Source organism: Pseudochaenichthys georgianus, chromosome 9 (assembly GCF_902827115.2).
Source record: "Pseudochaenichthys georgianus chromosome 9, fPseGeo1.2, whole genome shotgun sequence".
Classification (NCBI taxonomy): domain Eukaryota; kingdom Metazoa; phylum Chordata; class Actinopteri; order Perciformes; family Channichthyidae; genus Pseudochaenichthys; species Pseudochaenichthys georgianus.
Genome location: NC_047511.1, coordinates 6,796,985 through 6,821,136, shown reverse-complemented (window position 1 = coordinate 6,821,136; position 24,152 = coordinate 6,796,985). Strand labels below are relative to the sequence as shown.

Sequence of the window (24,152 nt, the reverse complement as noted above, 5' to 3'; positions counted from 1 at the left end):
TGCCTTTAATCACAGCTGTGCTGCTGACATCACATTCTCTCAGAAAGAATGCCTCAGCTGTCAAGCTTTAACAGCTTTCTTTAGCTTTAGTTTGGCAAAGGCTCCCTCCAGTGGCTACATGACGAATAACAGCTGTCCTTTCGGAGAGTATTATTTAACAAGGCTAATCTCCTAAATACTCAATGTACCATGACTGATCACAGAATTATGCTGATGTATTCTGACTAATATTCATGAGTTTATACCAAATGAAATGTTGAGTTCATTGTCATGGATAGAGGGTGTTATACGCAAAGATAAAGACACATTTGTGACTCGACTTCTACTTGAATACACTCTCACATTGTACTTTGGAGAGCTAATGAGCGTTTCCTATTCATTCAGACCACACAGGAGAGACATTAAAAACAACCAAGGGAAGAGCTATATGGAAGCAGTTTATTAGCTAACTCACATCCTGTGAGTTTTGTTCATCCATTTGAACGTACAAGAACATACTCGTCATAATACTGACATCTCTCTTCATACACAGTGGATTACTAGTTAAAGAGAATCACTACACAACAATAATCAATCACATCAAACACAGGAAGCCAAAAGCAAACTGAATCTCTACAGGAACAACACACGTATGTTAACTGACACATGCACGAGACAATCCAACGACACTGTATGCATCTCTCCAAAGCTCGATCTACAGCTACATATATACTCAGGGGCTCTATGTTGGCATTTCCAAGTCTTCCGAAACATCAATGAAAATATGATTGTACTGAATGGCATGGTTGCTACAGTAAGGAAAGCACTACTTGAAACAGTCGTTGTCCAACAAAGGAAAAGAGATGATTGGTAGAGGACAGCTTCTAGAATATCCACAGACAAGGTCAAAGCATGTTTTATATCTGTGTCCCAGTATACTCTGTAAGCAGCTTTCATTACAGCCATACTCCCTGAGTCTCATCTGATCATCTAACCTAATTCACACATACATCTATTTTCCACAATAGACAGTAGACTACATTACAAAGAATTTAAATATTGTCGGACAAAATGTGATCAACATCAACACAGTCATAAATCTTAAAAACAGTTGGGTTTTATGAGTAAACAACAACAACTGAATCTTAAACAACATGTATGTGATGCATCATGCTGGGGGGTCTGTGGTTTCTGCTGAGGGCTGATGACGGACCACTGCTCCAAGTCTTTGAGGGCTTTCAGAAGGCGAGAAGGGGTGAAGATGCAGGGACCCTGGAAGACAGAACACGTGGGATGATCACTTTTTAGTCGAATTACCTTAGAGAAGTATTGTAATGATAATAACGTAGACATCATTAAAGGAAAGCCCCTTTTTAATATCTGTTTGTCAACTCAGAACACTATAATAAACAAAATCATACATGGGTTGACTGGGCGAGCACCTGCCCGGTAACTCCAGGAATTACATCCATCATGGACAATTGCTAACACATCACAGTAGCTGAGAACTTCAAAAGCATTGGCAAAAAATAATCAGGTGTCTTTTAAAATCATCGAATAAAATTCAACAACAATATATTCTTGATTTAAACCCAGGTTAAACAGCCAGTTATATTATCCTGTACTGTAAGTTTAAATATCCATGTTAGTTTACTATGGATATTGTAAAGAAGAGTAACTTGTAACTTATATAGATAACTATAGATGCTCAATGGGCACATCATTGCATGTCTTTGGGGCCCATATAGCATAACTGGTTGCTACCATGCTAGCGTACACAGTTTCCTGATGCAACCGTGACTTCTTAGTGACATTTCAGGTGCACTCCCTGTCAGTTTTAACACAAAATAAAGCGATTGTATTGTTTAATATTAGTATGTTAACTTGGTGGCATTAATGTCACTGTGTAGGGACACATCAGTTCGACTGATAGAAATGTTGAACAAAACAATGAAAATGAGACCAAATATAAACAGCTGTTGTGAGTATGGCTCGTCTGATTTGTCATTGTTGTAAATCATTAGGCAATGTAAAACTAATGAACCCTGATTCATTTCAGAACTACTTAGCAAAGCCACTACAGCACAGGCACTCCTTCAGACTTGTTATGACTCTGTTGTGGCATCAGCCATCTTCTATGGTGTGGCCTGCTGGGGCAGCAGCATCTCGGCTGCTGACAGGAAGAGACTGGACAGACTGGTAAGGAAGGCCAGCTCTGTCCTCTGGACACTGTGGAGGTGGTGGGAGACAGGAGTCCTCTGGACACTGTGGAGGTGGTGGGAGACAGGAGTCCTCTGGACACTGTGGAGGTGGTGGGAGACAGGAGTCCTCTGGACACTGTGGAGGTGGTGGGAGAGAGGAGAATGGCAGCCAAGCTGTCCTCCCTGCTGGACAATGTGTCCCACCCCTTCCAGGACACCCTGTCCTCACTGTGCAGCTCCTCCTGTGACAGGCTGCTGCACCCCCGCTGTCTCACGGAGAGATACCGCAGGTCCTTCCTTCCTGCAGCGGTCAGACTATACAACCAGCACAGCCCTTAGTAGCCCCCCCCCCGACACACACACACACACACACACACACACACACACACACACACACACACACACACACACACACACACACACACACACACACACACACACACACACACACACACACACACACACACACACACACACACCACAACAACACAAACTATAACACCCCTTGCTGTTAAATACCAACCAACTATGTGCAATATGTGCTATATGTGCAATATATATATATATATATATATATATGCCGTTAATAACTGTGCAATAACCTGGCTGCTAATTCCTAAGAACTGTTACAGGATGTGTATTTTGTAAATTGTGTAACATTTCTTTTAATTATATTTTGTATCATATCTAATGCTGTCAAAATTATCGCGTTAACGGCGGTAATACATTTTTTGACCCCACGGTTTGATGATTGATAGGTGTGTGGGCTGTCTTTCATTTTGACACACAGAATTTTTTTATAATAAACATAGATACTGTATGTTAAATTGATATATCCGCCATCTTTCATTTATCTTTCCATTCCCACAACAATATACATAAATAAATGGCATATTTAGGACATACTTCGAATGGTGATTAATCATGATTAATTAATTTTTATGCTGTGATTAATCTGATTACAAATTGTAATCGTTTGACAGCCCTAATCATATCATAACTTTTTTTTTTTTAACTTTAATACTTTTTAAAGCATGTGACACATGTAACATAATTATGTAACATTAAACTGTCTGTGGCTCTTTTTCTGCTGTAACAACGTACATTTCCCCTCTGTGGGACCATTAAAGGTATTCTGATTCTGATTGATTATATAGCCCCTCAGGCTATAATCATGTGTATATTCTCCCTTCCTGTTCATGTGTCCTCTCGCAATTATCACTGGCCCCGTGCATCTCGTAATAGTTGTAACCAGCCTGCTCTCGTCTATCCCACGTGCTCCACTGAGATCCAGCATCTAGTTTCAGGCGGCCTGTGGAACTGCCAGTCAGCTGTTCCTAAGGCTGACTTCATCTCTGGCTCCGCCTCCCTGCAGTCTCTGGATTTCCTTGCTCTCACTGAGACGTGGATTACTCCATCCAACACATCCACCCCAGCAGCTCTCTCCACAGCATATTCCTTCTCCCATACACCCAGACCCACTGGCAGAGGAGGTGGCACTGGTCTCCTGCTCTCTCCCAAATGGAGCTGTTCCCTCTTCGAGCTACCTAACTGCACTCCTTCCACCTTTGAATTCCATGCCGTCACAGTGACCCATCCTATACAATGAACCATTGTTGTTCTCTACCGTCCACCAGGCGCCTTGGGGGACTTCTTGGAGGAATTAGATCCTCTCCTCTCACACATCCCTGAAACTGGCCCTCCCACTGTACTTCTCGGAGACTTCAACCTCCAGACGGGGAAGATAGACGAACTAACATCTCTGTTAACCGCCTTTGCTTTCTCACTGTCTCCGTCCCCACCAACTCATAAAGCTGGCAGTGTCCTTGATCTCATATTCTCAAGGAACTGCTCTACTTCTAACCTCTCTGTAAACCCGCTCCACACATCCGATCACTTCTTCATTTCATTCTCTCTACCCCTTTCCAAACATAACAAACTAATCTCTTCTCATCCTGCACCTGTCCGCCGTAACCTCCGTTCCCTCTCCCCCTCTACCTTTGCCTCCTCTGTGCTCTCAGCCCTCCCTTCCTCTGACTCGTTCCAACTCCTGCCTCCAAACTCTGCTGCGGAAACTCTCCTCTCTACTCTCTCTTCCTCTCTGGACTCTCTCTGTCCTCTCACATCTCGGCAGGCTCGTCAGTCCCCTCCTGCTCCCTGGCTCAATGACGCACTGCGTGCTAATAGAACCGTCCTTCGGGCAGCAGAGCGGAAACGGTGGAAATCCAAACACCATGACGACCTCCTAACCTATCAGGCTCTCCTCTCCTCTTTCTCTGCTTCCATCTCTCAGGCAAAAAGCACTTTCTTTCAAGATAAGATCCAATCTTCCTATTCCAATCCTAAAAAACTATTTTCCATCTTCTCCACCCTCTTGGGCCCTCCCAAAGCCCCTCCCCCTCTTCCCTTCTGTCAAGCGACTTTGTTAACCACTTTGAAAAAAAGGTTGATGATATTCGCTCTTCTTTTTCTGACTCACCTTTACTCACCGCTGGGTCACCAGACCCTACTTTCACCCACACACTAACCTCCTTTTCCCCTCTCTCCAAGTGAGGTTCTTACCCTCATTACCTCTGCCCGCCCCACCACCTGTCCTCTGGACCCTATCCCTTCAAACCTCCTTCAGACTATCACTCCTGATATTCTACCGTTTCTCACCCATTTCATCAACACTTCTCTAACTTCTGGTCACTTTCCAAACAGTCTCAAGGAGGCAAGAGTAAACCCTCTCCTGAAGAAACCCACTCTCAACCCGTCAGATGTTCTGGTCCAGGCTCTCGTCACCTCACGCCTAGACTACTGCAACTCCCTCCTGGCTGGTCTACCTGCATGTGCCATCCGACCTCTGCAGCTCATCCAGAATGCAGCGGCTCGCCTGGTCTTCAACCTTCCTAAATCTTCCCACACCACGCCGCTCCTCCGCTCCCTCCACTGGCTTCCGGTAACTGCTAGAATCCACTTCAAGACACTGGTACTTGCGTACCATGCTGTGAATGGATCTGGCCCTTCCTACATCCAGGACATGGTTAAACCGTACACCCCAGCACGTGCACTCCGCTCTGCATCAGCCAGACGACTCGCTGCACCCTCGCTGCGAAGGGGACCCAAGTTCCCATCAGCAAAAACACGTGGGTTTGCTATCCTGGCTCCAAGATGGTGGAATGAGCTCCCCATTGACATCAGGACAGCAGAAAGCTTACACACCTTCCGGCGCAGACTGAAAACTCATCTCTTTCGACTCCACCTCGAGCGATAGAACTATTAACAAAGCACTTATATACTAATAAAGGACTGGCTTATCTAAAGCCAGTTGAGTAGCACTTGAAATGTTTTTTCTCTATGAAGCCTGATGTACTTATATGATTCTATTTTCTTCAAGTTTGTATTTTGTTGGTCGACTGCACTTATTGTAAGTCCCTTTGGATAAAAGCGTCAGCTAAATGAATGTAATGTAATGATTCAGGCTCTTCAGGTTCTTGTGTATTGTTGTCCGTGTTTTAAGTGGAATTTGGTGAAGGGAATCTTAGGGAAAACAAGGACTAGTTTAGCTGCAACCTGCTGATCGTGCTCTCTGGCTTTATGAATGCTGTGTGAGCCGGTGACAGAGTGCTTCTCTCGTCAACTGGAAGCTTTAGAAGCCACACTTTGGACATCTATTCACCAAAGACACACCATATATCACATCTCCCTATTTTTAATTCCTCCGATCCATCATATTTTGATGCCAAAATAATGTTATTTATGTGATCACCAATAATGCCAAAAGTAAACTCAAAAGAACTGCATATTTCATCTTTCAAGGATTATATTATTGCAGCACAATTTTGATCATTAGTTTTGTTGACGTTTTGTGCAAATGAGTCGACGGTTTAAGCTTAACATGCAAGATGTTGGTTACTCATGTAGAGGACAGCACAGCCACGGTGGAAGCATTATTATCTGAGTGCTTGTGTATATTTCTCCTTATGTATATTATGGCTGTTCAACTGTTGATGTACCTGTGTTCAGACACTAATGCTGGAATCACATGGTGTCAAGGGAAGGGGAAATATGCATCTCAGAAACGTTTGCCTTCTCTCGCCCAGTGGGCAATAAGGGACATACTGTTCAATGAGAGCATAAAGAGAGTGTGTACTGCTTGACTAAAGCCCCTGGAGCAGGAGCATAATGCCAACATATATACAACTGTGTCGGCATGGAGTCACACTTCCTGCTCAGTCTTTCTACTGACTGGGGAGGGAACACAGAGCCACACTTTACCACTAAGTGAACACATGTAATTCTACTTTACTGCTTAACTCGGAAATCAAACAAAAACTTTCACTGATCCCTGGTCATAAAACTATCTTTGTAAAAACTGAAACATGGACTACTTTCAATCCCCAGCCAATGCAGTCAACATGTTAAAGTGTCCTTTGACAGGGTAACGAACTGTACCGTGCTCCTGATGGCTGATGATTGTGATTGGTCCTCTCTCCTGATCACACGGCACCTTGTGGCAGCCTCGGCCTCCAGTGTACGATGAATGAGTGGAAAAGCCCTTTGAGTGGTCTTTACGATTCGACCATCACTATATAAATGTAGTCAGCTGTATGTGCTCCAAGTTCTCATCTTGCCAACAGCATGTACAGTATATGCAGAGTTAGCAGGGAGCAGTAGAGACAGTGGTGCACTATAAAGACATGCACGTTATTAGAGAATATACTCTCTGAGAGGTAAGCCCAAAATGCTGTCATATTGCTTCAAGATATAGATATGGAGCAGGAGGACCAGGCTCAGCTGGAGCAGGGATCAATGGCTCACTGGGTGGGGGGGGGGGGGGGGTGGCAAACAGGGATTTACAGACCACAGCATGATTTGTGTATTTACTTCCAAATGTGTTTTCATTCTGCAGGCGGCTCCTCTGGGCGCTCTGGGTCCTCTGTGCCCTCTGGAGGGGCGTTGGGGTCCAGGAAGTCTGGGTGCTGTAGTTCCTTTAGGTACTTCAGGGGGGTCAGAATATGGGTGGAACCTGTGGGGAGAACAGCCTGAAAGCTTAGCAAGGACTCAATCCTGAATCTTGGTTTATTACGTAATAAACATAATATATTAAACTGATCATGACAACAACAATATTAAATTCACAGTGGGTATTAAAAGTTACAGGTTACTAATAAATAGGACTGTCTCAGGGGTCAGTGTAACATTGAAGTCAAGCTTCACAGGAAACTCTTCCATATCCACAAAGACCCTTATAAAGGTCCAAACATTGATGTATCCAAGAGCATGTCAGCCACGGCTGGAGCCAACATGTCAACAAACCACATTAAGAACAATAATGAATAATACAACCCAGAGAACTATGAGGATATTGTGTCATTGTAAATAATCTTTTCGAATTAAACTAAGCATCTATACTTCACTAGCTGAAACCTTTTCTGAATGTACAGTATACAAATTATAATTATAGCATTTGAACTGTATTTAGTCGATGTATGCAACAAAATGTAGCAGTAATGTTGAAATAGAGTTGTAGACACCTTGATAGGAATAACATTCTAGATTTAACATGTAATGTCATATACAAAGGGTTATTCCAAACATCCTGTGTACTCTTCAGTAGAGTGTACGGACTTCTGTCCAGTGAACTCACCGATCACAGCCTCCCACTTCCCATTGGCCTGTGTGACCTCATACACACAGCGCATCTCACTGTACGTCATCCCTCCAATAATAAAAACGATGATCCTGGGCCCTGTCTTCATCTCTGTGGGGCCCCTGTTCTTATGCCAGTTACCATAGCGAGCACTGGAAGATGTAAAACAAGCATACAGAAGCATTAACTGCATGGTTCACATCTACTAAGTTAATTATAAAGTGAAGCAATTCATTGTATTTTAAAGCGTTACACAAAGTGCAAGCTCCATGTATTGAAGAACACACACCTTGATGGAGCGCTGGTTTTGGAAGATGCTTGTCGCTGGGAGATGTACGGGTACTGCTTGGGGTCAAGTTTTTCCTCAATGGCATCCTGTGGGAACACATTTCAATTCAGTTTGCACCAAAGACCGACTCAAGCATGTTACACATCTTTCCCAAAATAAAGCCACATTCAGACGGGATTAACATCACAGGGAGGATGGTTAGTCAAATATTCCATCCGTAAAGCCCCTGTCACACTGTCCCGAAATTGACACTTGATGGACACACGAATATGGAATTGTGAATTTCGCACGAAGATGGCCCCGAACCACACACGAAGAAAACATTTACATTACATTTAAGACATACAACTGCAATGAAAGTACCAAAAACAATTATGTTACAGTACTATGATGCTGTACTGATATCTTCAGACTTTGTTCTTTACTTTATCCGTCTTTATATGAAGAAAATATTACGTTTTCTCCGTAATGTTGTTTCCATAGCAACAACAACTTCCTGTCAACTCTCCTTCAAAATAATATATTATATCCTTTTTAGTTTCACAGAACACAAATTGGGTTATTTACATAATATATTTACATGATTTTGTTGTGCAATAAAACAACCCGATGGACACACGATAAAGGAAATGTTCACATTCGGCTGTGATCGTAGCATCGGGCCGTTCGTGAGGGCATCTTAAGCCATCGTATGACCGCCGGCGGAGTTTCTCAGGCTCCGGCAGCAACTTCGTGAGCGGTGGCAAAATCTTTGGCATAACAAAAAATTGCCGAAGGACCTTGCAAAGGTTCATTTTCGTGTGTCAACTTTGCCCTTCGTAAGGCCATCGTGAGGGCATCTTGTTATCCTCGGTGCCATCGGGCATTCGCCCCGATCAGAGTGAGGGCGAATGCACCGATGATAACATGAAGATGACACGATTTGAGAAGATGCCCTCACGAGTGCCTTACGAAGTTGCCGCTCACGAAGTTGCTGCCGGAGCTTGAGAAACTCCACCGGCGGTCACACGATGGCTTAGATGCCCTTACGAATGGCCCGATGTTGCTACGATCACAGCCGAATTTGAACATTTCCTTTATCGTGTGTCCATCGGGTGTCAATTTCGGGACAGTGTGACAGGGGCTTTAAGGATACCATATGGAAACTAGTTTCAATTTCCCACTGTGCTGCAGCTGTGCTGTCTGAATGCACCAGGGAGGTTCATCTCAGCTACTCTACAGTCAGGCACTCACTATCCAAACAGGTTGTTCTTGATTCAGCGTCTCTTACCATTGATCTATTGTGCCAAAGTGTCTGTCAACACTTGCTAGGCAATAGCGTAGAGGCTAATGGCTAAAACATAGCTTGTGTTAATCACCAAACAACAACTAAGAGGTCTGCTAACCAAACAGTAAACAACAGTCATCGAGTGGAGCAACTCAGCTGATAAGATCCAAAGCTCTGGCTCTCTGTATGTAATTATGGCTGTTAGTATTGTTAATCATCACATGTCAAAAGTTACTGACCAGAACAGTTCATGTTAAAATCCCCCAACCAGAGACATGTATCCAGTCCATGTGGGGCTAAGCCTCATCAAACAGAAGTAGGCGTGTGGGCTCAAACTGTCAGAACGTTTTCAAGATGACCAAGTCAAGCATAATACGGTATATCACTAATATGAAAAGCCTATGCTCTAATTGTCTTATTTGACACACTACCCAATTGAAGGCCACATAACTAATGTGAAATCAGAACTTTGTATAACATTAATAACGGTTATTGAAGCGTGAAGTTACTGCATAATGTCTGATGATAGCGTGAGAAGTACCTCAATGAGGTCCTTGACCAGAGGCGTCCAGCGGGACAGCTGGTAGGTCTGCTCACTGACTCGCTCCTTGCGATCCGGCTTCTTGGCTTTCTTCACGATCACCTTTGAAGAAACAGAGCTGGTCACGCTGGTGGAGGTTATAACTTGTGGGCCTAAATGCCACAGACAGAATACAGAACACCAGCAGCAAGGACAAGAAGAGACTGTTACATAAGTTAACAATATGTAATGTGCTTTTGTGCTGGGGTCTCACATTGTTATTCACACAATACCATTTCAAAGATGTTGAGAATAAGACAAGCTTAAGACTTTCTATATTATGCAATATAAGAAGTATGAGGGATTTGATGACATGTCAAGACAGGATCCGGCTTGAGACAAAGCTTCATTCGGCTCACCTCAGAGACAATGGGAATGCCCATGTGGGCCATGTTGGAAATGATGTCACTGTCCTCTGGTGGGATGTTAGCATGCTGAAGGAGTTTACACAGGTTCTCCTCAGTCACACCTGGCACACATACAGACATGAACACATGCAGCATGCACCAAGGAGGAAAGCTAAAAGTGAACAAGGGTGGAGAAACTAAAGACATGGGATTGCATACACATTTAGCACGCTCACTGTTCCTTTCTGATTTTGTCATTATAAAGGAGAAATAAACCTCGGAAGGATTTGATGTGAAAAACATTAGGAACCGTGAATATCTGACCATTCTTAAGGAAAATGTAGAGCAGGATAATGCGGATTTTGTCCGACACAGTGACGTTGGCATCCAGTAGAATGGGTACAATGAGCCTCATGGGATCCTTGATCTTCTCCCCCTCTGCATCTATGCCCATCGCCAGATCCTTGAAAACAGTCAGAAGAAAGCAGAGCTTAACTTAAGTTCCGTTTGAACAATACTGATAAGAAGTTCTGTGCAGAAATGTAGCTTAGAAGTTAGAGTATGTGGAGTCATCAGGGAGCGGTCTCATCCTATCAGCAAATGAGGAGAACACTCAGCACGAGTCTAACTCAGATTCATCTGCACGCATTAAAAAGGTGCAATGTGTGCTGTCTGGCCACATGCTCCGAAGACAAAGGGGGCAGCATGTCATGTTTCCAATAGAGAGCCGCAGTGACGCGTCCTAAAACCCGGATGTAAACTCCTTCCGGTTCCTTCGTCAAAAACGCAATGCAATCTCTCCATAGGGTTTTGGAAAATAGCTCGACATAAGGTCTGTGGTTGAAACACATTTAAGAGAGGGATCACGTTTTGTTCAGCCGGATAATCTCCACATGTCTATCCTACTTTTATAATTTTCGAAGCATAAATCTAGTCGCCAGAAGCAAAATGCTAACGTTATGCTATAAAGGAGCTACAGCAGGGTCGCTGCTTCAACGTCACGCCAACTTCAGATCCATATTCAAACATTCAGACTCTAAATGGTACAAGTTGAAGTGTTTGTTTGAACACTTTGCAGGAGGCAGGGACTTGCTTTCAAGCAGAACAGGGCAAACAAACTTAGCGGGAGTGTTTTATGTGTTCGGTGTAATGACGTAAAACGGCCTCGACAACTTCTGTAGTCCTATTCAGCCACTTGGTAACAACCATCGTTTTTCAGACACGTAAACTCTTCAGAGATCACCAGCGGGGTCCCTGCTGATGGATTTAATGTCGTAGAACAAAGCGTGATCCGTCTCTTCAATGTGTGTCAAACACAGACCTTATTTGGAGCTATTTTCCAAAACCCTATGGAGAGATTGCATTGCTTTTTATCGAAGTATCCGGACGTGGTAACAATGATAACTTACTTCCGGGTTTTAGGACGCGTCACTGCGGCTCTCTGTGGGGTTTGACTTATATCGGCCAAGAGACGACTGTAAAAAGATGACCTATAAGGACTACCCAGTACGAACACTATGTCAGCCATCATTTAAATCATCAGGGTCTAACAGTTGTAAAACTCATGACTGATCCGAGAGCGGAAGTGACTCTTTCTCTCTCTCTAGAGGCAGCCATGTCTGTGTCCCACCTCCAACACCAATCCAGTTCTCTGTACACATCCATGGGGCAGGCCGGCACTGTACGTGAAGAAGCAGCGGCTCTACTCCGAGCCCCTCCCAGAGTACCGAGCTGCTCACCTCAACACTAAGGGAGATGCCGGCCATTCGCAATCTCATTCTTTTGGTCGTGACGAGTTCAAAGTATAACAATGAATAATACTTTTTATTTTGGCCCCGTTTAATCCTGCACACTGCTCCTCTGAGTAGTTAATAATGCTATTCAGACATGCAGGATGATGAATACAACTGTCTGCCAGGGATACGTTCCATTAGGTGGGATGATCACAACTGGTGAAATGCATGTGGACACCCCCTGAAGTCTGAACAACAACTATCAGAAACAGCTGTGAGCAGTAAATACAACACGTCTTTTTGGAGTCCATTTTGTTTCCAAATGATAATGTAGTGCATGAACACACCGCATTTGGAAGAATGACTCTGAACATCATGAAATGATCCAATCAGCATGTGAGTGCATCATGGTCTGCACCCTCCGAGTGCCTTCTGCTTTCAGACTGCATCTGCTCATATCTGTTCATATTGTGGAATGCCGTTCAGAGCTCAATTCCTTCATCTCCACACTCTTACTCTGGAAACAGATTCAAAACGTCCTGCTGTACCTGCTCTATACGGCAGAGTTTGTCCACCGTGCCCTGGTAGCGGTTCATACAGTCTTCAGCCAAATGCAGATGGGTTGAATACTGGATAGGCCAGAGAAGAGAGCTGGTGTTAGTGACACAGAGCAGACTCAGCACAAACACAAAACAGGCTTTGTTTCCGGGTTCATAAATACACAATCTGCACAATAAAGTTGACCGCTTCCAAGTCTTGGATATACAAAATGTGTGTTTAATACATATATATATATATAGTGTATACATGACATGCTGTAACTGTATATGCTCACAAACACGCCAGCACTTACCTTGCTGAGCTCTTTCTGATACTGAGGCATCTTCTTCAGCATCTGGGCCAGTTCCTTCATGGTGGTCTGCAAGACGCAGAGGAGTGATACGCTTTAGTGATGGTGGGAGTGATCTGCAGGACTACGTGTGCTGTTGTGTGTGTGCGTGCGTGCGTGCGTGTGTGTGTGTGTGTGTGTGTGTGTGTGTGTGTGTGTGTGTGTGTGTGTGTGTGTGTGTGTGTGTGTGTGTGTGCGTGCGTGCGTGCGTGCGTGCGTGTGCGTGTGTGTGTGTGTGTGTGTGTGTGTGTGTGTGTGGCCTAGCATTACTATACTTGTGGGGACCTAAATCTGTTTACACAGTCACGTGTGGGGACTCGTCTCCCTTATGGGGACAAATTGGAGGTCCCCATGAGGGGAATCATTAATTTTAGGGTGGAGACTTGATTAGGATTAGGGTTAGGGTTAGGGTAAGGTTAAGGGTAAGGGTAAGGGTAAGGGTTAGGCATGTGTTGGTTATGGTTACGGTTAGGATAAGTCTCCAGGAAATGCATGAAAGTCAATGTAATGTCCCCTGAAGTGATGTATACATGGTGTGTGTGTGTGCGTGTGTGTGTGTGTGTGTGTGTGTGTGTGTGTGTGTGTGTGTGTGTGTGTGCGTGTGTGTGTGTGTGTGTGTGTGTGTGTGTGTGTGTGTGTGTGTGTGTGTGTGCGTGCGTGCGTGTGTGTGTGTGTCCTCTACCTTTTCTCCAGTGTTCATCTTCTTGCTGGCAGAGAATTCTTTCAGAGAGCGAGTCACAGCCCTGTGCAGACACACAAGGCAGAAATGGAGGAGGAAAATAAGGGAGGAGGCTTTGTGACGGAGCTGTGGGGGTGTGCATGTGGGGGTGTGCATGTGGGGGTGTGCATGTGGGGGTGTGCATGTGTGAGGAGAAAGTAAAGCCCTCACGTTGACACTTCTGCGATGTGTTTGTGTCTCAGAGTCAGCCACAGGTCATCATCCTCATCTAGCAAGACCTCCTTTGTCCTCGTCTCTCCCATCCCACTGGTCTCAAAGCTGACAGGGAGGGCGAGAGAGGTTTACAAACAGTACGAGTGCATCTGAAAGAGAGAGTCTAACCACTGAAGAACAGTCTCTTTATGTTGTTCTGTTGGTTTTGGTACTCAGATCTTGTACTTAAGTAAAAGTACCAGAGTTACAAGTAAGAGTCCTGCATTCAAAATGTTACTCCATTAAAGTACAAAGGTTTCAGCATCAACATACACTTAAAGTACCCAAAGTCAAAGTAGTCGTTGTGCAGATTGGTCCATGTCAGAATAATATATATATATGTTTTATAATGACTGATCATTAAAGTGTTCTCCAAGCTGGTGAAGGTGCAGCTAGTCTGAATGACTTTGTAGACTGCTTGATCATTAATCTGTATTAGCAAAGTAACTTAAGGTACTACATACATGTAGTGGAATAAAAGTACACTATTTACCTCTGAATTGAATTGAAATATAAAGTAAAATATTATGGAAATACTCAAGTAAAGTGCAAGTACCTCAACATTTTACTCAAGTACAGTACTAAAAAGAATGTGCTTAGTTACTTCCCATCACGCACTGAGTATACCCAAACTAAGTGACGACAAAGAATACATTCAAATACAGATATGGACAATGCTCTGACTCCCAGCTGTTCCTGTGTAGAGTCTGACCTGTACACGTCGTTCTCGATGCCCAGCAGGTCGTAGGACATGGCCTGAAGGGTGAGCTCATGCAGGATGGGTGTCACGGGATCAAAGCTACGGTCCAAAATGAGCAGCTGAGTACGAGACTTGTCTGGACCCTGAAGGCATCAGAGCAGAAAAGAAACACGACACACACACTGTGAAGGTATGACACACATTGTACTTGACTCATATTGCTACATTTCCCATGTTAGCAGCCCATTGAATGGCCGTTTAACCTCCTGGGACCCAGCCCATTGAACATGTCCACTGTAGTGGGTTAAAATTGCATGCTGGGAAGTTCCTCTTTCTTTTCATCCAAAATGGCTGGCATACCAAAAACTACATTTTATAGAAGCAGGAGGAGAAGTCAAATATTGTTGAATAATTGTCATTTTTACCATGAAAATCATATATGTTCTTGTTTATTAACATGTGAGGAACTATATCATTAGTTCTGAAAGCAATTAAATAATTCAAGTTTTCAAATAACAACTCTTTTATAAATGTCCATTCTAGTGGACGTCAGGACTTAATGACTCAGGAGACGGAACTGAAGCAGACATTTCCTGTACCAGAAAGTTCAGGGAGATTCAGATGTTGAGCTCTCAGGTGATGAGAGAGGTGAGGATTTCACACCTGGGATAGAAGAGGGTCAAGAAAGATGCAGGGGGCTCCATGAGCGCACAGATACAGACAGAGAGACAGATAGGGACGAGCTGGAAAGACATGGCCCCCTGTGGCCAAGAGTAGCACGTATGTCTTATTGTTGTTTTATTTTAAGTGGAGCCATGACACACGAGAGTTGCCGCAGGAATGCAAGCTTTGTTTCTGTGAGCAGGTCAGATGGAGACCACATCCATACAACTAGTCCAGATGACCCTACAGCCCGTGCTGACTGGAGTCAATGAGGTACTTTCCCACTAATTCGACTACAAAGTCTTTGAAGATCTGGAAAGATTCACCAAAAACCAAACTACTTTTTTACTGACCAAATAAACAGCAATGTTCAGATCAATTACTTATTCATGTTTTAAATAAAGGTGAATGTATTATTGTATTAATATCAACCATAATACGTTACATAGTCTATCTGTTAATTCTGGCTGTCTTTTCAAACTAATATGGTCCCGACGTCCTCTACAGTGGACATACTTTAACATTTAAAAATAAAATAAAAAAAGTCTAAATTGCAAGATGTTTTTTTAACCCTAAATAAGTAGGAAATCACAAAAAAAAGGAAATTGGAAGACACTTTTTTTCCTCGGGTCCCAGGAGGTTGCCTTTAAGCATGTTAACTACTCCGGTAGGACGAAATGTGCATAAGCAACTTTATTTAATAATAATTCATTATTTTATTAGGTTTAGGCATCAAACCTATGTTGTTAGACTTATGAAAAAGATCATGGTTGTGATTAAAATACGTATCCCTACGTGTTTTATTTAAAAAATGTAATTACCAAGTGACATACACTCTGCTTAGGCAGGCAACTCACAGTTCACTTAAGATTTAACACAGGATCAAAATGATGCAAAAGGAAACCAGCCTCTTGGCTAACGTTTATTGATGTGAAGTGTCCCTATTAAATAAATAAATCAAATATCATAACGATAAACACCATACCTACGATACTGATGGCCTCTAATAACGGCCAGTCAATCATGTGATGCAACATACCATTTCTACTCGGTGCAACTGAAGTCTGGTCATATCAAGGAATTGATATTATATGTTTGAAATATCCCCATTTGGGGAGGATTCATGTCACATACTTCTGTGCCAGATTATTGTGGAATGATGTTTGTCTTATAGGACATTATGAACACATATAAATGTACACATATACACATTGTTCACCATTAATAACTAAGTCATTTATCTCCACTTCCCTACCTCTCCCATGCTAGGGTCATCAGCCTTGTAGCCGTCGAGCTTCTCCTGAAGCATCTGAGCCAGGACTGCACAGTCTTTGTAATCCCTAAGCCGACACACAGCATCACACAAACACTGCTTCATTTACTGCCGCAGTGCTTCAGACAAGTACCACAGTATACAACTTGTTAGATCATTATGAAATTAAGAATAGGCAAATTCAAAATACTGGTTCACTCTGCAGTTTAAGGTGAATACGCCACACAGAATTGGCTTTGCATGTGAGTTACTTCAAAGAAAGGAAAGTAGGCTGGACATCCTTATACATATCCACTCATTAAGGAAAAATGAGGCAAGAGACACCAAATGCACTAATGCTATATATAAAAGGGCATTCACATTTGTAACATAATGGCAAAAAAACAAGACAATGCAAGAGTGTGGCTGGGCTCACCCTCTGTAGCGGACTCCAGGGTACTCTTTGAGCGTGACACACAGGGTGGCCATCTGCTCAGCACAGCGCTCCAGCATGTTGTTCTTCACGTCAGCCTTGAAGGGGCTGTAGAAGTCCTGAAAGGCATCAGTTTTGTCCAGAGAGAAGACCTGACAGAGGACATGACAGAGACACAAACATGAGATCTGATCTCGGCTGCTTTCTGCTGCCCAACACTTCAACTCTTACACTCTGCACGTTTCGTCTACAAAGAGCTTAACCTGCATTTATTGAATTGATCTATTTGCAGAAATTGAATCGTTATTGTTCTTCTGTTAATTTGTCTGGTATATCTGTTTCCTAGACAAGATGTATGCCCCAATCTATGCCTCAGTCTCACACACACACACACACACACACACACACACACACACACACACACACACACACACACACACACACACACACACACACACACACCACACACACTATCAAACACAAGAATCTCACACGCACACACACACAGCTATTACACTCACACAGCAGTCAGTCTTCTCACCCACAGAATGCATCCTTCGTGCTGTTGGTGACCTGTTAGACAAATCAGCTAAACCATCTATGGAGAGCAGAGGATATCGCCGTCTGCGTATCTGTTCAGGTGCTATGCCTACTCCAGCAGGGGAAGGACAATGTGACCATTGGTTAGAGCAAGCTTACCGGATGGTTGAAGAGAGTGACTGCTCCCCAAAAGAAAAGAGGAGAAGAATAATGGAAAGCTTAAAGGGGCCAGCACTAGAGGTGATAAAAGCAGTATGCTTATCTGACTCTGATCTTACTCCAGAAAAAAGCTTGGAGGCTCTTGAAAGTGCATTTGGACTGGCAGAGTCGGGGGACGATATGTATTTTGCTTTTAGACTGCAGCAGCAACAATCTGCGGAGAAACTGTCTGATTTCATGAGGAGATCAGAGCGATGCTTGTCAAAAGTAGTACAAAGAGGGGGTCTTCCAGCCAGTGGTATGGATAGAGCACGGCTCGAGCCACTACTTAAAGGTGCAGTAGCTGCTGACTTGATGTTAATTCAACTAAGACTCAGAGAGAGGAGGGCAACCTCTCCAACCTTTCTTGAACTACTGCGTGAAATTCGCACAGAAGAAGAGTATGAAGCTTCCAGAGCAAAACTGAACCAATCAGTGCGTACAGTCCATGCTAAGCTTCAAGTGGAAAACAAACAGTCAGAAATACAAAGTTTGAGAGCTGAAATTAAGGAAGTAAGATCAATGTTTGCAGCCTCCACACATTCCCATCAAGACAAAATGAGAGAAATGAAAAACTGCCAGTTAGCGTAGAACCAGCTACAAAGACTAATTTGGATCCAGAAGTAGTAGCTCTGATAAAACAAGTGCAACAGCTGCAACAAAAAGTGAACTCAAAAATGTCCCTTCAGGCTGGAACTACAGCTACTGCAATGACTGTTAATATTCCAAACCGACCCTTAACTGATTCAGAGGAACGCTTCTGTTACAGCTGTGGGGAAAACGGACACATGGCAGGAAAATTCAGAAACCCTGAAAATCAAAACAAAGTGATTCAGAGACTTATTCAAGCTCTCAAAAAGGCCAAGACCAACACTACAGGTGAAGCTGCACCCAAGGACAATACATCCTGTACAGTAAGGAAGAGTGCAGTGGACATGCTCGACTCCTGTCGCATACCAGAAGGTTTAATAGGGCCGCCATCCTTAGAGCCAGTGAAAGTGAACGGTCACCTATGTGATGCACTACTAGACAGTGGATCTCGGGTTAGCATTATCTTTGAATCTTGGTACAGGATATATCTGTCAGACACTCAGATTCACCCAGTGAAGAAACTTGACATCTGGGGCTTGGGTGACTCTAGTTATCCGTACCTTGGCTACGCAGTGGTAGACCTAGAGTTTCCGAAGAAAGTGGCAGGAACACCACCCGCTATGTCCGCCCTGGCATTAATTAGTCTGACTCCTGACCCACCAGGTCCAGATCAAACACCTGTGCTCATAGGGACCAACACCAAAGCAAGCCTTGCTAAGTGGTTAGCTCAGCTGTGTGAAGATGCAACTGGGGTGTTTGTGGCCCACACTTTCGGGATATGCAACACTTGCACTGAGAAAGAGAAAGAGATGAGGACTACAGAGCTGAAAGGAGAAGAGGATGATGAAGTCGGATGTGTGAAGTGGGAAGGCCCTGGACCCCTGACATTACCTGCAGGAAGCAGTGGTAAAGTCATCTGCAAGATTGAGATAAAGCAGCCCTTACCCAATGAAATATTGATGGTCGAAGCCTCTCTCACAAACCCTCTGCCGGCAGGTGTACTGTTGCAGCCCATGGTGATACCAAGCATTGCTGTGGATGTTAATCAGTTCATAGTCCTAGTCCAGAACAAGTCGCTGAAAGATGCAACTATACCAGTTGGCACTGTGTTAGGTCATCTCTGTGTTACTGATGTTGTTACAACAGCATCAAAACAACAGCCAGCGATTGAAGATTGTAATGCCAGTTCCATCGACTTTGGAGAGTCACCTATTCCGGAAGTATGGAAAACAAGGCTATGTCAGAAGTTGTCTAAGAGACCAAATGTCTTCTCTCTGGATGAACTGGATGTGGGACACGCCAAGGAAGTGGAGCACACTATTCGCCTGTCAGATCCACGACCATTTTGTGAACGTTCCAGGCACATCGCTCCAGCTTATATTGACGATGTGCGCCGTCATATCCAGAAGTTGTTGGCAGCAGGCATAATCAAAGAGTCTAAAAGTCCATATGCGTCACCAATAGTGATTGTCAGGAAGAAGAACGGAGATGTAAGGATGTGCATCGACTATCGTACTCTCAACAGCCGTACTGTGCCTGACCAATACACTACACCACGCATCGATGAGGCTCTGGACTGCCTATCCGGTAGTCAGTGGTTTTCTGTCTTGGATTTAAGGAGTGGCTATTATCAAATAGCTATGAAGGATAAGGAAAAAACAGCTTTCATCTGTCCTCTAGGCTTTTACCAGTTCGAGAGGATGCCACAAGGCATCACAGGAGCCCCTGCGACTTTTCAACGACTGATGGAAAAGGCAGTCGGAGACATGAACCTATACTCCATGTACTGTTGTATCTGGACGATCTGATTGTGTTTGGGAAGACACTGGAAGAACATGAAGAACGACTCCTAAAGGTTTTGGACAGACTCCAAGAAGTAGGGCTCAAGATCTCCATTGACAAATGTCGATTCTGTCAAACGTGAGTCAAGTATGTGGGTCAAATAGTCTCAGCTGAGGGTGTAGCAGCAGACCCAGCAAAGATTGAGGCTGTCACCACCTGGCCAAGGCCTACCAACTTGAAGACCCTACGATAATGTTTAGGATTTTGTGGGTATTATCGCCGATTTATCCACAATTACTCTTCCATTGTCTGTCCCTTGACTAACCTCACTAAGGGATATGCTAAGATGTCTATCTGAATGAACGGGATCCATTTGGAGCGAGGTGGAATGACTCATGCTCTGAAGCATTTGAGGAAATAAAACCCTGCCTCACGACAACCCCGGTTCTGGCTTTTGCTGACCCAAACAAACCATATGTGTTGCATGTGGATGCCAGCCTAGCCGGACTTGGCGCTGTTCTTAATCAGGAACATCCAGAAGGACTGAGACCAGTTGCATTCGCTAGCCGAAAACTGAGCCCTTCAGAAAAAAACTATCCCATTCATCAGTTAGAATTCCTGTCTCTAAAGTGGGCGGTGGTCGAAAAATTCCATGACTACCTTTATGGAGCCTGTCTCACTGTATGTACGGACAACAATCCGCTGACTTATGTGCTTACCACAGCGAAGCTCAACGCTACGGGACATCGTTGGCTGTCGGATTTGTCAGTGTATGATTTTGACATTATCTACAGACCTGGCAGGAACAACATTGACGCTGATCTGTTATCAAGAATGGAACCAAGAGAAGGAGAGACTGAGTGGCAAAAAATCTCTCAAGCTGGAGTTAAGTCCATATGCCAGCGAATCGGTATCCTGGGCTCCGCTGGAGACTCTCCTAGGTACGTGGGACAGCTTGGAGCTCCACCTGACTGTATACCTGATATATATGCCTTTCCTACTCGCCTACAGCTTAACACACTAGGACAAATGTCCCGGCAGGAGTTGATGGCAGCTCAAGGTCGAGATCATGTGATAGGAGCTACAATCAGTGCCATGAAGTGTGGCAAATAGCCGGATGATATCCAGTCTAACCCGGAGATGATGCTAATAAAAAACGAAGTCGGAAAGTTGGTCATGAGAAATGGACTTCTTCACCGTGTGAGTAAAAGTCATACAGGAGAGTGTGCATCAGAGTGGTGGCTTGACTGACAAAGTCGTGGCACAGAGAGTGAATAAAAGTTGAGAGTTTATAGCAAATAAGTATGTAGTTAGTATCTCAAGATTATCAACTCGACAGTCTTCATATGGATTCTTTTCTACACGCTGTCTGCAAGGAACTGATTACATTTCTACTCCAAATTTGTCCCAGTTATCCACGTGTGTGTCTTAGCTTGTTAGCAACTGAGTGTTTGCATTCATTAATACAGTGAATGGACTCTTAGTATGAAGGTAGATATGGTGCAAAATGTGAGAGCGTGTAAAAACTGATGTGAGCACTTACAGAAAAAAAATCTGAGTTTGTGTGATTACATTTACACTTGTATAAAATATCCACGTAACTGTGAACCAAATGTACACTTGTAAAAAATATCCACGTAACTGTGAACCAAATTTGAAGTCACAGAAGAAAAAAAAAAGTTTTGTAGCTTGTAGAAAAAAAATGAACTTAGAGATGAAATGTTAACTTGTAGAAAAATACATATTTTTTAAATATATTTTCCATTACAACTGCAACTTTATTTATTACAACCTCTCAAATCAGTCATTACAACTTGACGAATCTGCTCTGTGGCAGTATAAATCGACGAATCTGCGGTCTTGACTTTTGCTACACTTCTTGCGATAAATGTGTCGCAAAAGTAATTTTCACCTGTAGATGTGGGGGGAGGGAGCTATCAGAACAACGAGGCTTGGGTCAGTCACAGTCACAGTCAGGTCGAACCGGATGACTGCGGGGCTAACTGTTCGCTAACGGTTCGTGTCGCTACCAGTCCGCTGACATGGCGCGTCAATCAACGGTAAGTTTTGCCCATTACTTGCCCAGTATTACTTTGAATATTATTATTGTGATTGAGGATTAAATCCGCTTTGAAGACCACCGTTTTATATTGTGCAGTTTAGCGGCGAAATAACGTCAGTCAGCCAGCTAACGCTAGCTTTGTTGAGTTTATGCTAGCTAAACAAGTAGTGGTTGTAGTCTATACAGCAGTAATTCATATATTATAGCCTACTGCTTTGGCACTAACGGTTGATAACCGTTTATGAAAATAAAACCAATTGAACTGTACTGAAATAATGACAAGTTTTATAATTGTCTTGGGCTCCTGCTGTGTTTTTAAAGCCTTTGTAAATTATCCATGCTATTTTCTATTTAGCTAACGTTGAAGTAGTGTATGTGAAATCAACCTCACAATAAGATGTGTGTATATTACAATTATTAATGTCATATTTCAAGATGATTACTTAGATATTACAATATGGTTGGTTGAACTGGAGTTCATTATTGAGCTTACAAGTTAACGTCACAGTCATCTGAAGAACGAACCCAAACCTTGTTGTTTTTATTAATTGTATTACAAATTGATATCAAATAAACAGTAAGCATTGGTAACACAATTTCCAAAGTTACAGTAAAATAAAAAGGACCCTGACTCGGACAATACACAATCCAACATGTTCAACAGAAGAGAATCAGTTATATTGTTTGTACACATGGTACTTTACATATATATCTGTTTGTTTAAAGTGTCCAGGTGATGCAGACAGGCTGGACCAGAGAGTGAGAGACAGAACTGGACTCCTCACAGCAGTGAACTTCAGCTCAGGTACAAAGACTCTTTGTTCATACTGTACAAAGAATCAAGAAAGATATTGGTTTAAATTAATGAAGTATTGTCGTTTATCAACCTTTTTCTTCTCAATATCAAGCCACACTTATTGTTTTTACTTCGGCTGAGACTGTGTGTGTGCTCAGGGTGAGTTTGGCTGTGTTTCGCTGTGTATCGCTAAACAAGGAAATCACACCTCCACGGAGCTCAGCGCGATTCACAACGTGAAACAATCGGACGTTGTGAATCACCCCGAGCACACACAAAGTCTCAGCCGAAGTAAAAACAATAAGTGTGGCTTGATATTGAGAAGAAAAAGGTTGATAAACGCTGTGAGAATGGGTCTGCAGAGAGAATTTCGCCGCGATCGCAACTGTCTGTTATCAGCAGCAGCCCGGAGGAGACATCAGCTGAGCTGCGTGTGTGTGTGAGGAAGTCTGTGGATTGGTCAATCGGAGCACACTGGGCTCACAGGGAGGGGGGCAAGAGCTCCAACGAGCCGTTTAGTGGAGAGAGTGAATACACGTAGTTTACAGAGATGCTGTATGCGAAACAATGTGAGTTTGGAAAATTGCACAGTATTTTTCTATTGTAATATCCCTCAACAATGGTATTATGATCAGTAGAAAGGACCATGACATGTGACCTTTAAATATTATTTTGATAATAACATATATTTCAATGTTGATGAATTTCATACTGTTCATTCATAATCTGATAAAATAATTATATCAACAGCCCCATAACACACAAACACACCTCTTTCATAAATAACACACTTGTTCTGCAATAATGTTTTATGTTTCCTGTAATTTTTGTTAGGAAAGGACATGCCCGAAAGACACGACATCTTCTCCTTCTCTGAGGGTCAAGAAGAACATCCAAGAGGAACATTAAAAGCTGATGTTATGAGATTTTAAGACCAGTACAGGACATTCACTAAGAAACTACTTTTATTGTGAAGACAAAGATCTGCACACCGAATATTTTTGTAGTCTATCAGGACCATCATTTGTTTGTGACACTGCCTGCACCTCAGAGAAGGGGTGGTTATAGTCAGGCTTATAAAGTGTGGCGAAAAACATAGTCAGCTGATCGAATGCACCTATTTCCACATCTACACTCCATCAGCTGATTATTTCTATTTGCCTCACTTTATGAGTTTCACATCACTTGTGCCTTGTACCGCAGAGTTTGCAACATCACAAATAAATGCGGCCAATTTTCAGTCAGATGTGAATGTGTAATCTAACATTTTCAGTAAGAATAAAG

At 43.2% G+C, this 24,152-nt stretch overlaps 1 protein-coding gene and 1 long non-coding RNA gene across 2 annotated transcripts in view; one reads left to right on the top strand and one right to left on the bottom strand.

Annotated features, from left to right (window-relative positions):
- Positions 1-416: 416 nt before the first annotated feature.
- The window catches only part of LOC117452535 (syntaxin-binding protein 1-like), a 43,176-nt gene continuing 19,440 nt past the window's right edge, over positions 417-24,152 (bottom strand). Inside the window, exons 7-20 of the mRNA XM_034091228.1 lie at positions 16,903-17,051; positions 16,470-16,554; positions 14,564-14,694; positions 13,810-13,917; positions 13,603-13,663; positions 12,885-12,950; positions 12,580-12,660; positions 10,623-10,761; positions 10,311-10,420; positions 9,913-10,014; positions 8,105-8,190; positions 7,813-7,967; positions 7,050-7,191; positions 417-1,251 (exon numbers count right to left, since the gene is read on the bottom strand). Coding sequence (XP_033947119.1) covers positions 7,064-7,191; positions 7,813-7,967; positions 8,105-8,190; positions 9,913-10,014; positions 10,311-10,420; positions 10,623-10,761; positions 12,580-12,660; positions 12,885-12,950; positions 13,603-13,663; positions 13,810-13,917; positions 14,564-14,694; positions 16,470-16,554; positions 16,903-17,051 — 1,401 coding nt within the window. The 3' untranslated portion in view covers positions 417-1,251; positions 7,050-7,063. The remainder of the gene's footprint in view (positions 1,252-7,049; positions 7,192-7,812; positions 7,968-8,104; positions 8,191-9,912; positions 10,015-10,310; positions 10,421-10,622; positions 10,762-12,579; positions 12,661-12,884; positions 12,951-13,602; positions 13,664-13,809; positions 13,918-14,563; positions 14,695-16,469; positions 16,555-16,902; positions 17,052-24,152) is intronic.
- LOC139434387 (uncharacterized) lies at positions 21,993-23,800 on the top strand. The gene is made up of 3 exons (XR_011643734.1): positions 21,993-22,070; positions 22,806-22,877; positions 23,703-23,800. It is a non-coding gene; the product is annotated as an uncharacterized lncRNA (long non-coding RNA).